This window comes from Sarcophilus harrisii, chromosome 1 (assembly GCF_902635505.1).
Source record: "Sarcophilus harrisii chromosome 1, mSarHar1.11, whole genome shotgun sequence".
Lineage (NCBI taxonomy): Eukaryota > Metazoa > Chordata > Mammalia > Dasyuromorphia > Dasyuridae > Sarcophilus > Sarcophilus harrisii.
In genome coordinates, this window is record NC_045426.1 from 126555976 (window position 1) to 126572444 (window position 16469).

At 32.4% G+C, this 16469-nt stretch overlaps 1 protein-coding gene across 6 annotated transcripts in view; it reads left to right on the top strand.

Moving 5' to 3' along the window:
• Positions 1-16469, top strand: part of SPEF2 (sperm flagellar 2) — a 264940-nt gene that overhangs the window by 56594 nt on the left and 191877 nt on the right. For 5 of the 6 annotated variants that reach the window (XR_004233554.1, XM_031964143.1, XM_031964155.1 and 2 more), the window contains exon 7: positions 4037-4217. Coding sequence is in view for 5 of the 6 variants with exons in the window: in XM_031964143.1 (XP_031820003.1) it covers positions 4037-4217 (181 nt within the window). In the remaining variant the exon portion in view is untranslated. Of the gene's footprint in view, positions 1-4036; positions 4218-11371; positions 11892-16469 lie in introns of those variants that run through there. The other variant, XM_031964149.1, reaches the window with a different exon arrangement.

The window sequence follows — 16469 nt, forward strand, 5'->3', positions numbered from 1 at the left end:
TACAGGTACATTTGATTTTATTGTGATATAAAAAAGAAGCTAGAGGATGAAAGAGAATTCTACTAAAAAGAGGGAAATGGAGTTAAAATGGTATAAATTACATATCGAGGAGAATCACAAAAGATCTCTTGCAATTGAAAGAAAGAAGGGAGGATGATAAGCATTGTTTAAATCTTACTCTCAGACATATTTAGCTTCACAGAGAAACTTGTCTGATCCAATAAGGAAGTAGGAAGGGAAAGGGGAATAGGAAATGGGGAAGCTAATAAAAGGAAAAACAGAAGTAGAAGGGGAAAGGTATAAGAAAGGGGGAAGGCTTGTAAAAATGGACAGCTGTTTTAGGTAGGTAGGTCTCAGAAGCAAATTATAGGGAGAAGAGAAAAGGGGAAAGGAAAAAGAAAAGTATAATTTGGGAGAAACAAGATGGCAGGAAATACAGAGTTAGTCATTTAACTGTGAATGTGAATGGGATGAACTCTCCCATAAAATGGAAGTGGATAGCAGACTGGATTAAAAACTAGGAACCTACAATATGTTGTTTATAAGAAAAACATTTAAAGCTGAGTGATACTTTGAGAGTAAGGATAAAAGGGTTGAGCAAAATCTATTATGCTTCCCCTGAAGTTTAAAAAAAAAAGTAGAAATGGCAATCCTGAGCTCAGATGAAGCAAAAGCAAAAATAGATCTAATTAAAAGTGACAAGGAAGGAAACTATTAGATAATGAAGTAATATCAATAGTAAATATATATGCACCAAGTAATAGCATCCAAATTCCTAGAGGAGAAAAAAAATTAAGAGAGCTGCAAGAAGAATTACACAGCAAAATTATACTAGTAGGGGATCTCAACCTTACTCTCTTCAGAAGTAGATAAATTAAACCATAAAATAAATAAGAAAGAAGTTAAGGAGGTAAATAGAATTCTAGAAAAATTAGGTATGATAAACCTTTGGAGAAAATGGAATGGAGACAGAAAGATACACTTTTTTTCTCAGCAGTACATGGAAACTATACAAAAACTGATCATGTATTGGGGCATTAAAAACCTCAAAATCAAATGCAGAAATAGTCAATGGATTTTTTTCAGATTATGATGCAATAAAAATTACATGCAATAGAATGCTAGATGAAGGAAAATAGACCAAAAATTAACTGAAACCTAAATAATCTAATCCTAAAGAATGAGTGGGTGCAACAACAAATCATAGACACAATAATTTCATCCAAGAAAATGACAATAATGAAAAAACATACCAAAATATATGGGATGCAGCCAAAGCAGTTCTTAGGGGGAAGTTTTATATCTCTACATGCTTGCTTACATAAAATAGAAAAAAAAGAGAATTAAAAAATTGGGCATTCACTAAAAAAAGCTAGAAAGAAAAACAAATCAAAATCATCAATTAAATACCAAATTTGAAATTTTAAAAATAAAAGGGGAGATTAATAAGATTTAAAGTAAGAAAACTATTGAATTAATAAACAGAGTTGGTTTTATGAAAAAACCGCAAACTAAATAAATCTTTAGTTGATTTGATTAGAAAAAAGGAAAGAAAATCACACTATTAGTATCACAAATAAAAAGGGAGAACTTTCCACCAATGGAGAAAAAATTAGAGTAATAATTAGGAGTTCTTTTGCCCAACTATATGTGAATAAATCTGATAATCTAAGTGAAATGGAGAAATAGTTACAAAAATATAGATTGCCCAGATTAACAGAAGAGGAAATTATTTAAATAATCCCATTTTAGAAAAAGAAATTCAAGAAGCTATTAATCAACTTCCTAAGAAAAAAGTCTCCAAAGCCAGATGTATTTGCATGTGAATTGTACAAAACATTCAATTAATTACAATACTATGCAAACTATTTGGAAAAATAGGGAAAGAAGTCCTATTACATGAACTGATGCTAAGTGAAGTGAGTAGAACCAGGAGAACATTATACATAGCACAACAAGATTATGTGATGATCAATTCTGATGGATGTGGCTCTCTAAAACAATGAAATGATTCAGGCCACTGAATATAATACAATATAATATAATATAATATAATAATACTCATATACCATAACTTATTCAGCCATTCTCCAATTGGTGGACATCCATTCAGTTTTGAGTTTCTTGCCACTACAAAGAGGGCTGCCACCAACATTTTTATACATGTGTGTCCCTTTCCCTCCTTTAAGATCTCTTTGGGATACAGGTCCAATAAAAACACTGCTGGATCAAAGGGTATACAAAGTTTGATAGCTTTTTGAGCATAGTTCCAGATTGCTCTCCAGAATGGTTGAATCTGTTCACAGTTCCACCAACAATGTATCAGTGTCCCGATTTTCCCACATCCCCTCCAACATTTGTCACTATCTTTTCCTGTCATCTTAGCTAATCTGACAGGTGTGTAGTGTTGTCTTAATTTACATTTCTTTGATCAATAGTGATTTGGAGCATCTTTTCATATGACTACAAATAGTTTAAATTTCTTCATCTGAAAATTGTCTCTTCATATAGTTTGGCCATTTATCAATTGGAGAATGGCTTGATTTCATATAAAGTTGAGTCAATTTTCTACATATTTTAGAAATGAAGCCTTTATAAGAACTTTTGAATGTAAAAAAATTTCCCCAGTTTATTGCTCCCCTTCTAATTTTGTCTACATTAGTTTTGTTTGTACAAAAACTTTTAAACTTAATATAATCAAAATTATCTATTTTGTGATTAATAATGATCTCTAGTTCTTCTTTGGTCACAAATCAGGATGGATATTTTATAGGAAAAGGTAGGATGGGGATGAGAAGATGTTTGCTCTGTGCTCATTGTTTAGACCCTTCCAGGTGGATTTTTTTCCTTAACTATTAGCCAAATTCTGAGAAAAAGCAAGGAATAGGAACATGTGGCAGAACCCAAGCTTCCTGGCAGTCTATGTACTAGGACCCAAGCTCCTTGCACCTGATTTTGTGGCTAACCACAACCTAAAGTACCTGCATTTGCCCTGGTGGGCAGCACAAACTTGTTTTTCTTTCCCTGCACCTAACTATGACCAGAGGCCCTGCTGGGAACTATTCCAAATCTAAGTCCAGATTCTACTTCAAACACCTCCTCTGTTTAACTCAATTTTCTTAACTGTAAAAAAAGATAAAAATAACCCCTATCTCCTATGGTTCTTTAGAGGATCAAAGGAGGAATCTCCTAGCTCTTCTTATAATAAGACTGTCTCCATCAGTGTTATTAGATAATGGTCCAAGTCTCCTAGAGTTAGTTCATATAGAACCATCAAGATAGTACTTACCATAGTATAAGCACAGTTAATGAGGACTACAGGAAAAAAGGACAGAGACTTCCATTGATGGAGATATCAAAATCATCCCCCTTGAGGAATACTTAGTCTTTGAAAAAAATCTACAGAACATATATTCTCCCTCATCAGGAATGTTGGTCTTGAGGTGAACATTCCTTGTGATTCAGTCTCAGATTTCTCATTTGTGAAATAAGAGGGACCAGATGGGATCCTTCTAAATCTATGTCTTATGATTTCCCTTTTACTCTGATTTGATACTGCTTTTATTATTTACCACTGTTACGAGTTTATATTCCCTGAACTCCTTGCCCTATCTTCCTCCCTCCCCTGGTAGTAGAGTAATGCTTTTCACTTAGAACTCTTCTGAGCAGCCAATAATGCTTCAATAATGGGATAAGGGCTGATCCAGAGGCCTGAAAGAAAGGGAAGTACAGGGGAACTAAAAGAGTTGCAGAAAAACAGGGAGAATTGAGTGAGAAGGGAGTTGTAGTAGGTTAGACAATTTTGTAATAGGATAGTCAAAAAGAAGAAAGGTCTATAAATAAAGTTTAGAGATAAGTATCATATGCTCATGGTACTGAGCTTCTATTATTTGGCTGAATATCTGTGTTCTAAAATTAATCAAATATTACCTTTCCTCCCCACCAAAAAAGCCACCTATAAAATTATTATGCCATTTCCTCATATGGAAAAGTAAACAAATTGTAATATCTTTTTTGTAAACATTATTTTTCCTAGTGGATTAAAAGTTCCTAGTGAATCCCAGACAGCTGCTGATTTGTTAAGCACTTATTCAGATGAAGAGTACATGAAGAAAATTCAAAAACGCCTAGAAGAAGATACCTTAGCTCGGGAACAAAGAGAGAAAAGAAGAAGGAAATTGTTAATGGATCAGCTAATAGCTCATGAAGCACAAGAGGTAAGATTACAGAAGTTTAAGTTTCATAATAACATAAAATTGTAAACTCTGAGTTTTTTTTAATTTAATTTAATTTTTTTTTATTGTAGTAACTTTTTATTGACAGAATCCATGCCAGGGTAATTTTTTTTACAACATTGTCCCTTGCACTCACTTCTGTTCTGATTTTTCCCTCCCACCCTTCACCCCCTTCCCTAGATGGCAAGCAGTCCTATATATGTTGAATATGTCCTAGTATATCCTAGATATAATGTATGTGTGCAGATCCAAACAGTTTTCTTGTTGCACAGGGAGAATTGGATTCAGAAGGTAGAAATAACCCGGGAAGAAAAACAAAAATGCAAACAGTTTACATTCATTTTCCAGTGTTTTTTTTTTCTTTGGGTGTAGCTGCTTCTGTCCATCATTGATCAATTGAAACTGAATTAGGTCTCTTTGTCAAAGAAATCCACTTCCATCAGATTACATCTTCATACAGTATCGTTGTTGACGTATATAATGATCTCTTGGTTCTGCTCATTTCACTTAGCATCAGTTCATGTAATTCTCTCCAAGCTTCTCTGTATTCATCTTGCTGGTCATTTCTTACAGAACAATAATATTCCATAACATTCATATACCACAATTTACCCAACCATTCTTCAATTGATGGGCATCCACTCAGTTTCCAGCTTCTAGCCACTACAAACAGGGCCACCACAAACATTTTGGCACATACTGGTGTATCTCCTTGGGGTATAAGCCCAGTAGAAACACTGCTGGATCAAAGGGTATGCACAGTTTGATAACTTTTTGGGCATAATTCCAGATTGCTCTCCAGAATGGTTGGATTTGTTCACAGCTCCACCAACAATGTATCAGGGTCCCAGTTTTCCCACATCCCCTCCAACAATCATCATTATTTTTTCCTGTCATCTTAGCCAATCTGACAGGTGTGTAGTGGTATCTCAGAGTTGTCTTAATTTGCATTTCTCTGATTAATAATGATTTGGAACACTCTTTCATATGAGTGGTAATGATTTCAATTTCATCATCTGAAAATTGTCTGTTCATATCCTTTGACCATTTATCAATTGGAGAATGGCTTGATTTCTTATAAATTAGAGTCAATTTTTTATATATTTTGGAAATGAGGCCTTTATCAGAACCTCTAACTGTGAAAATGTTTTCCCAGTTTGTTTCTTCCCTTCTAATCTTGTTTGCATTCGTTTTGTTTGTACAAAGGCTTTTTAATTTGATTATATCAAAATTTTCTATTTTGTGATCAATAATGATCTCTAGTTCATCTTTGGTCACAAATTTCTTCCTCCTCCACAAGTCTGAGAGGTAAACTATCCTATGTTTCTCTAATTTACTTATAATCTCGTTCTTTATGCCTAAATCATGGATCCATTTTGATCTTATTATCTTGGTATAGGGTGTTAAGTGTGAGTCCATGCCTAATTTCTGCCATACTAATTTCCAGTTTTCCCAGCAGTTTTTGTCAAATAATGAATTCTTATCCCAAAAGTGAGGATCTTTGGGTTTGTCAAACACTAAATTGCTATAGTTGACTATTCTGTCTTGTGAACCTAACCTGTTCCACTGATCAACTAATCTATTTCTTAGCCAATACCAAATGGTTTTGGTGACTGCTGCTTTATAATATAGTTTTAGATCAGGTACAGCTAGGCCACCTTCATTTGATTTTTTTTCATTAATTCTTTTGAGATTCTTGACCTTTTATTATTCCATATGAATTTTGTTGTTATTTTTCTAGATCATTAAAATATTTTCTTGGAAGTCTGATTGGTATAGCACTAAATAAATAGATTAGTTTAGGGATTATTGTCATCTTTATTATATTCGCTCAACCTATCCAGGAGCACTTGATATTTTTCCAATTGTTTAAGTCTAACTTTATTTGTGTGGAAAGTTTTTTGTAATTTAGCTCATATAATTCCTGACTTTCCTTTGGCAGATAGATTCCCAAATATTTTATGCTGTCGACAGTTATTCTGAATGGAATTTCTCTTTGTATCTCTTGCTGTTGGATTTTGTTGGTGATGTATAAAAATGCTGAGGATTTATGGGGATTTATTTTATAACTTGCAACTTTGCTAAAGTTATGGATTATTTCTAATAGCTTTTTCGTAGAATCTCTAGGGTTCTCTAAGTATACCATCATATCATCTGCAAAGAGTGATAGTTTGGTTTCCTCACTGCCTATTCTGATTCCTTTAATCTCTTTCTCGACTCTTATTGCCGAGGCTAGTGTTTCTAATACAATATTGAATAATAATGGTGACAGTGGGCAACCTTGCTTCACTCCAGATCTTACTGGGAAAGATTCCAGTTTTTCCCATTGCATATGATGCTTACTGATGGTTTTAAATATATGCTCCTGACTATTTTAAGAAAAAGTCCATTTATTCCTATACTCTCAAGTGTTTTTATTAGGAATGGATGTTGGATTTTATCAAATGCTTTTTCTGCATCTATTGAGATGATCATATGGTTTTTGTTAGTTTGCTTATTGATATAGTCAATTATGCTAATAGTTTTGCTAATAGTTTTTCTAATATTGAACCAGGCCTGATTCCTGGTATAAATCCTATTTGATCATAGTATATTATCCTGTGGATGATTTTCTGTAATCTTTTTGCTAATATTTTATTTAAGATTTTAGCATCGATATTCATTAGGGAGATTGGTCTATAATTTTCTTTCTCTGTTTTCAGCCTACCTGGTTTAGGTATCAGTACCATGTCTGTGTCGTAAAAGGAGTTTGGTAGGACTCCTTCAATCCCTATTTTTTCAAATAGTTTATATAGCATTGAGGGTTAATTGTTCTTTAAATTTTGGTAGAATTACATTAAATCCATCTGGTCCTGGGGACTTTTTCTTAGGGAGTTGGTTAATAACTTGTTCTATTTCTTTTCTAAGAAGTGACTGTTTAGGATATTTACTTCTTCCTCTGTTAATCTGGGCAAGCTATATTTTTGAAGGTATTCTTCCATTTCATTTAAGTTGTCGAATTTATTGCCATAAAGTTGGGCAAAGTAATTCCTAATTATTGCTCTAATTTCCTCTTCGTTAGTGGCGAGTTCTCCCTTTTCATTTTTAAGACTAACAATTTGATTTTCCTCTTTCCTTTTTTAATCAGATTTACTAAGGGTTTGTCTATTTTGTTGGTTTTTTCATAGAACCAACTCTTAGTTTTATTAATTAATTCAATAGTTTTTTTACTTTCAATTTTATTGATCTCTCCTTTTATTTTTAGAATTTCAAGTTTAGTGTTTGACTGGGGGGGTTTTAATTTGTTCCTTTTCTAGCATTTTTAGTTGTAAGCCCAATTCATTGATCTTCTCTTTCTCTACTTTATGCAAGTAAGCCTCTAAAGATATGAAATTTCCCTTATTACTGCTTTGGCTGCATCCCACACATTTTGATATGATGTCTCATTATTGTCATTTTCTTGGGTGAAGTTATTAATTATGTCTATGATTTGCTGTTTCACCCAATCATTCTTTAGTATGAGATTATTTAGTTTCCAATTATTTTTTGGTCTACTTTCCCCTGGCTTTTTGTTGAATGTAATTTTATTGCATCATAGTCTGAAAAGGATGTATTTACTATTTCTGCCTTCCTGCATTTTAGTTTGAGGTTTTTATGTCCTAATATATGGTCTATTTTTGTATAAGTTCCATGAACTGCTGAAAAGAAAGTGTACTCCTTTCTGTCTCCATTTCGTTTTTCCAGAGGTCTATCATATCTAACTTTTCTAGTATTCTATTTACCTCTTTGACTTCTTTCTTATTTATTTTGTGATTTGATTTATCTAATTCTGAGAGTGCAAGGTTGAGATCTCCCACTATTATAGTTTTGTTATCTATTTCTTCTTGCAGCTCTCTTAATTTCTCTTTAAGAATTTAGATGCTACACCACTTGGTGCATATATGTTTAATATTGATATTGCTTCATTATTTATGCTACCCTTTAGCAAGATATAGTGCCCTTCCTTATCTCTTTTGATTAGATCAATTTTTGTTTTTGGTTGATCTGAGATCAGGATGGCTACCCCTTCTTTTTTTACTTCACCTGAAGCATAGTAGATTTTGCTCCATCCTTTTACCTTTATTCTGCATATATCTCCCTGCTTCAGGTGTGTTTCCTGTAAACAACATATTGTAGGATTCTGGCTTTTAATCCATTCTGCTAATCACTTCCTCTTTATGGGGGAGTTTACCCCATTCACATTTATGGTTAAAATTACCAATTCTGTATTACTTGCCATCTTGTTAACCCCTGTTTATGCTTTTCTCCCTTCTTTCCCCTTACCCCCCTTCCCAGTATTAAACTTGTGAGCACCACTTGCTTCTCACAGCCTCCCTTTTAGTATCCCTCCTCCCCACCTTAGAGTTCCTCCCCCTATCTTACTTCTTTCCCTCTCAGTTTCTGTATTCCCTTCTGCTTAGCTTATTCCTTCCCTTTTCACTTTTCCCTTCTCACTTTTCAATGAGATGGGAGAAGTTTCACCATATATTGAATATGTCTAACATTTTTTCTCTTAAAGTCAATTCTTATGGCAGTAAAATACCCACTATATTCATCCCCCTCCATTCTTTCTCTCAGATATAATAGGTTTCCTTTGCCTCTTTGTGAGATATAGTACCCCCACTTTACCCTTTTTCTGACACAATGTCCTTTCCATCTCTAATTTCTAGAACAATGTATACATGTATTTTTATACATCTTTACAGCAGAATTTTTTTTAATTTCAAAAATACTTTACAATGCCCTTTCCACCTCTAATTTCTAGAACAATGTATACATGTATTTTTATACATCTTTACAGCAGAATTTTTTTTAATTTTAAAAATACTTTACTTTTATTTACTTTATAAATTTGAAATCTTTTTTGTGTTATTATTGTGAAATAGTTTATGATCTGAGAATAACAGCAAATTATTTTGAGTGAAAGAAAAGTATGCAAATTGATTTAAGAATTTTTTGAACTGTATACAATTTATTTATTATAAAGCTAGATAAAGGGAAAAGTTTCTTTCTAAACAATATAAAATTGTTTTATTTCCTAGATTGGTAATAATAGTGGTATGCATGTTAAAAATTTAAAGATATATTTTTAAATTATGATGTCTTCTACTTACCTAGGTAATCTGAATTTATATTATATCAAAATTGAACATATTATCAATCACTGTTCTTTAGTTAAAAAGTGAGACTTTCAGTAAGAATTACTGTCTTTTCTTAATAGATGTATTTTTTTTAATTTTAGGTAATGAGGCTAGAAATTCAACAATAATAATTTTAAAGTTAATATACACTAAAATTTTTATTAGGTATTAAAACAATAATCTCCCAACTGTATTATTGTGGGTATTTCAGACTATGACCCAGATTACAACCTTTTCACCTTTACAGAGTTGCTAATTATTATGTGCTACTCTGGACAATAATATTCATCATCCATTTGGCTATCTTTTTGGTAACATGTCTTTCCATACTTGCCCTTTTGGGTGTTTACCATATTATAAAGGAAGCATTTTTAGCTTCTTATAAGACCCTTCAGGACTTGCCTCCCATGGTAATACTTTAGGAAGGTAATTTTCAAGGTGTATAGTGTTAACATCAGAATATCACTTTCTCTTTAATTATATATTAATAAATAATTCTATATAGGCATGAGTAATTTATATGGTAATATATATAATGCATTTTTATGTGTGTGCATTATATATACGCATATATATGCATATATATATAGTATATTTGTATGTGTGTGCCTCTAAAATCACATCTCATTCTTCCTTGTGACATTGAAGTTAAATCACATGATCTTCCCTGATAATTTTTTTACAAGTATCATCATGAATACATGGTATTGAACATAGAGATGCTTCTATGGCTAGAACATAGAAAGTATCAAGCTTTGGTAGCTTCTACTAGTATGAAAAGGCTATGGATATTGTTTTGAGAAAAAATATATCTTATTCTTGAGACCAGACTAGCTAAATATGAAGAATTCACCCCTTAGACTGGCCATATGATGAAGAATTTTTGGCCATAGCAACTCATAGAACAAAGAAAACACAGCATTGTTTTTAGTCCTGTGTGTATCCTGTCCTTTTCATTTTTAGAGTAATCATGATAGGGTAATCATGATAGAAAAGAAAACAAAGGGCATCAACAATCACTTAGTTTCCAGATCATTGCCAAATATTAACTTACCTGTTGGTACTATAAATATGAGAGATTAAGTCCCATGACCAGTCAGTGAATGCATGATAAGAGGAACTAAATTAGTTCTACTTTGATAGTTTCTGATAAAACAGAAGACAAAAGGATTCTGAAGCTAAATGGAAGAAAGTTCTCTTAGTTCTTCCCAATGCAAATACAGGATCTGCTGGATTTGGTTTCATCATTGGCACAAAGAAAACTAGCAGCATCATTTCAGTGATGTGTCTATGGTCATTTTTGTGGGTTCTTGATGATAATCTGCAAAAGGATTTCAAGAAAGATCACAAGGTCACAGATTAAGAGATGGAGAGGACACATCTAGTCCAGTTCCTTTCATTTTAAAGAAAAGGAAGTAAAAGTCCAGATAAATGACTTGCTTCTTTCTCTCCCATTTACCATTTAATAGGTGACAGTCAATATTTTGACCAAGGTCTTCCAATGGGAGATTGTGTTCTTTCTAGGGTCATCTGAATAATTCAAGGGATAGAACATTTGGACTGTAATAAGGAAGATCTGAGTTTAAATATGGCCTCAGACACCATCTAGTCATGTGATGCTAGACAAATCCTTTAATCTCTGTTTACCTCAGTTTCCTCCATTGTAATATGGATAATAAAAGCATTTATTTTGTAGGTTATTGTGAACATTAAATTGATATATTTATAAAATGCTTCACAAAGAGCCTGGTATGTAATAGGTGCCAAATAAATGCTTATTTCTTTCCCCTTTCTATTTGCACCATACTGCCTCCCTAATTGTAGCTTATGCACCAAATCATGAGAGGTATCAAAATCCTAAATATTTGATAACACCTTCCAAAATAAATTAATGCATAATTAGATAACAGAATAATTTTACTGAGAAGATGGATATAAAGAAAGACAAAGAACAAATATATTTGAAAATGTGGTTCCATAATGTGAAATGAAAGAGAAAACAAAGACTTACTGATTTTGCAGAATACTCCCACCTTTTTGCTGATTGTCAGAAATATTTTCCACAAGAAGAAAGTTCCACAAGACATGGTAAACAAATGGAGTTATATCCAAACAGACAGAATATAAGTATATTACAATCAGATATTGACTGGATAAAACCAAATTATAAAATAAAATCAAAATGAGAAAGAAGCTATAAAGGCAGTTGAACCACTTTTGTCCTGATTTATTTAAACAAACTATTAAAGATAAAAATAGGAAGTGGATAAAAGAACAAATACTGATACAGCTTCTGTGTCTTAAGGAATTTTAATTGTAAATCAGATGTCATAATGGGACCAAAAGGCCTTAGAATTAACAACAAACACTTGATTCTCTTTGCTAACCAAAGAGATATGACAGCCAAGGGCAAACTATGGCTTAGAATACAAACTGATTTATAAAATCTGCAGAAAAGGAGAATGGAAGATAAGAAGCACCACAACTTTTAAAAATGGTAAGATACTTTATAGATTGAGGGTAGGAGAGAATGGGACACCTTTGTGAAAAGCTTGACAAGAGATTCAATTAAGTCAAATGTTCTGGAAAACAAATGAAAACAATACATTAAGGTTTCTATAACAGGTTATTTTCTCCCATCAGTGAGAGTGGAGTCATCAAATTTGGAATCCACTTGAGTAGAGAATGCATAAAAAAGTAGAAATGATGCTTAAAATAATGAGAACAAATGAAGTAGAGCAAACTTGAATACAATTGTGCTGCATGAAACTCAGTTTTTATGTTGTTGGACTAACTAGTGAGGCAAGCAAAAGTTATAGGGAAAATATCCTTGATACTATTGCTGAAAAAAGTGACCAAGAAAATTCCAGTAATGCCTATCAATATACATATATACTTTTCTGTCTCTTTAAAATCTTTATGAAAACGAATTGAGACCATTTCTTTTATGAATTCTTTTCATACTTTCATATGATAAAAAGACAGACTTTCCAAGTGACTTTTCACAGCAAAATCTATATAGGGACATCACTAACTCCATATACAACTATGTTTATTTTTATTAGCTATAAAACTTTTGATCCAATAATCTAAATATTCTCTTAAAGGCTTCTGACTAGCAAGATTTCTTCCATGTTCATGTTAAAAGCATATAAAATTCCTTGAAATATAAAGCAATAGGTAACTTACTTTGACAAGTTTTTGGTTAATAATTATTAAGTGAAGCATAAAACAGTCATTTCCTTTCAATGGGTGTTTGTCATTTTCAGAAACAATGTGTCGAGTACAGAGTTCAAGTGGCAGATGAATTCTTCAGATCGTCCTGTTGGTAGATAATGTGCCGTTTGAGTCAAATTCCAGAAAATCTGTTTCCTAATTTAAATCCATAGGATCTCAAAAAGAATTAGACCTAATTATCCATAACTAAAAAGCTAAGACAATGAAAATGACAGTTGTCTGTCATTTTGGTTCATCAGTGAATGTCTTCTGGACCAACACTACAAATCAACAGGATTAGTGAAAAAGAAGAGGAGAAACAGGCTTCTGTGTATTTGAGAAGTTGCATCCTCCTCTTAAGGATTTCAGTGGCTTCAAGCTTCCCTCAGAATAAAAGACTCACCTTTTTAACATCAGTACTATTCTACCAATACTATATAGCTAAAAACTCTAGTTTTTAGTTTTTCACAGTCTCTAAGTGATTAACAAAAAGCATCATTGATGAGTTAAAGCAATGGTGCAACAAGTAGACAGCAAGTGAAGAGTTGCTCAAGAGAAGGGATGTGGAAGCTATCATCTGACTTATATATGACTGAGAAAGGTGGTGGTCTGATTGGGTGACAAGAACAGTAGAATAGCTGAATGACAGATTAGGTGCTCTGTTGATACCCTCACAATATCAAGAGTTCTAGAGGAAGATCTCCCATAATATTGAAGGTTCTTCCCATATGGGAGGACATAGACAGAAGCAGCATAAAACAAGGAGGGGACTAAAGTTGAAGATTGTCCAAATGGAATTACTGAACTATCAGAAGATCCATATTATTCATATCTTATTTTTCTGGGGTTTTTAAAAATTTTATGTCAAAGGATTTCATGTCTCATATTTATTTTTCCCTCTAATTTTAGAGGAGCTTTTTATGATTATACAAGGACTGTTTTGTTTACCAACACCTAGCACAGAACCTCGAAAATAGTAAACACTAGATGTTTGTTGAATTAAATTTCACAATTATCTATAAATTATACATATGGGAATATATATTTTACTAAACTGTATTTTGCAAGTATATCTTGTTTCATGATATATTTTTAAAATATGATACATATACTTTTAGTAAACACACTTTTAGATAAACCAAAATTTAATTACCATGATAGTTGTATGCTTTTTTTTTTGAGACATAGTAATCTTTGTCAACTTATCTACACTCTCTTCATTTTTTAAAAAATAAGGAAACAGTCTGAAAGTTTTGAAACATCCAATATCATGGATTATTTAGTGAAAAATTTAGGGTAAGAATTCAGGTCTCCCGAGTTGGTTTTGTTGTTGTTGTTGTTGTTGTTGTTGTTGTTTTGTTTTTTGTTTTTTGTTTTTAGATTAGAGCTCTTCTGAGTTAATTGAAGTAGCAATTAAAAATCAAATTTTGGAACATTAAATCTAGTGGCCCTCTGAAGGGAAACTTACTTTTCCGAACTTTATTTCTTTTCTGAGAATATCCATTACACTGATATATGTGTACTGATATTTTCCCTGTCTTTGTCATCATCGCCATTGACACCATTATCAACAATATTTTAATAAATAAACAAAATACTTCACACAAAGATGAGGTGAAGGAATAGCTATTGTGCAAGGATTTTCATCTTTAATTCATGGATGAGGAGCCAGATTCAGGGAATTTAAGTGACTTTATACTGGGACTATATGGCTAATAAAAGTGGAACTTAATTTGAGGTCTGCTGATTCTAAAATTTGTTCTCCTATGATGGATATTGCTACATCCAAATATAAGTGACACTGTTACATCCAAGAATAAGTGGTATTGCATACCACACAGAGATAGTATATATTCAAAGGGAGACAAACACACAACCTTACTTCTCACATCCAACTATTGATAAGAATCAGAAACAGAAGGGATCATAAATATCTTCTAACCCTATTCTTTCATTTTAAAAGACAAAATTAGCAGGTGATATAGCAAGAGTTTGAATCAGGTTTTCTTACCCCAAGTTTCATTTCCATCTTCCTTCTGATTACATCTTCCCTCATCTCATAACAGTATAATTTGCTTGCCCAAGAACTCCTCTTGCACAATTACAGAAAACTTTTCTATATTTTTCTGAGTAGAAACAACTTGAAGAAGCTTGAGAAAAAGAAAAAAAATCAGTTAAGAAAAAGAATCCATGTACTCCAACACCTCGTTCATATATCCTTTTTTTTGTTACCTCTCCTACAAAACTTTGAAGTTTCTTAGAAGAAACTATCTTTCTATTGTCATCTTTTTGAAAAGTATGTAATTATGCATATAAGTATATATATATATATATATATATGTTTATACATAACTACATATATGCATGTGTGTATTTGTACTTTTCAAAGATATGGTGATATAAATATTGATATAAAAACATGTCCACATACATATGTATATGTATAAAACACATCTACATCTACACATACACATACATATGTGATGAGCATGTGATATAATGTGTATTTTCTATACATACATACATAGCTTTAGTCCTTTGGCATCAATGGAAGAGGTCTAGCTCAGTTGTAAAAATACAAAGACATTCAACTAATAGAAAAAATTGTACTGTGACTTGGTAGCTTAAGTTCTGACATCAGAATAAGAATTTGGGTTTAAGTCCTGCTTCTGACACATATTGCATATGTGACACTGAGAAAATCATTTAACCTATTAATGTCCCAGGCAACTTTTTTGATGTTCCCTGACCATAGATGTCAGGGCACACAATGTTATATGCATTGGTGGAAAAAGAGAATTTCCCTGGAAGTTCTTTACTCTAATCAAATCATGGGTCCAGTAAAATATAAAATATATATGTTTTATAATTTTTAAATAATTTTAACATCCATTCTCCTGTTTGAGCCACTTCTTCCACATAACATGATATTCTATTTTATAAATATGATCATGTCTACATTTCAGAGTTGTGAGAAAAATGTGATGAGATATATGAAATATTCTGCAAACTTAAAACTATTAATTTTATACTCTGAAGTAGAACTCTGAAAGGTCTTTTTAGATCTTTAACAATCTACTTTCTCTTTACTAGAATGTATAGCCAGAACCTTGCTATTAATGCTTCTTGATATGTTCTCTAGCTGAATATAATTATGTCAGTAAGTTCCATTAAACTGTTATGAACTTCTACTGAATTTTAGATTTTACCTTTTGTTTAGAGCTTGGCATTTTCATGTAAACCTCATCCTATTGGTTGAAAATGAGATAGCCTAATTTTAATGATTGTTTCTATCCCTGCTGCTAGATAATGAGCTTTCAATATAACAGAAATTCAATTTACTGCTTACTAGTAAGTAGCATAAAATAAAAGTTAATGGGCTTTTCCAATATGAATTTGATTGACTTGAAAAGTTGAATTATCCCCACTAAGCATTAGGAAGAAATACTGTAATTCCAAAGAATATGGCATTATTATCACCTAGTTGGCCACTTGGGGAATGTTAATAGTGTATATAGTAACCTTACTCCTTGTTACCCTTTCATGAAACAACAGTAATGGTGCTGCAGTAAGAATAATCATTCAACATTTTGATAAGCCTCAATACCGAAACAAGAAACAGCAACCAATAATAAGCATGAATTAAGTCCTGCTCTGTGTCAGGCACAGTACTAGTTGGGGGAGGGAGGAATAAAATAAAAATGTAAGGGAGTCTCTGAAGGTACTTCAAATAACTATATTCTAATATTAAAGCCAAAACGCACTTATATAAATAGCTATGCATATATAGGATGCAGCATCCATAACCTTAGGCAGAGAGAAGCTGCAAACATATGGGCAGGATAGAAAAGGCCTCCCA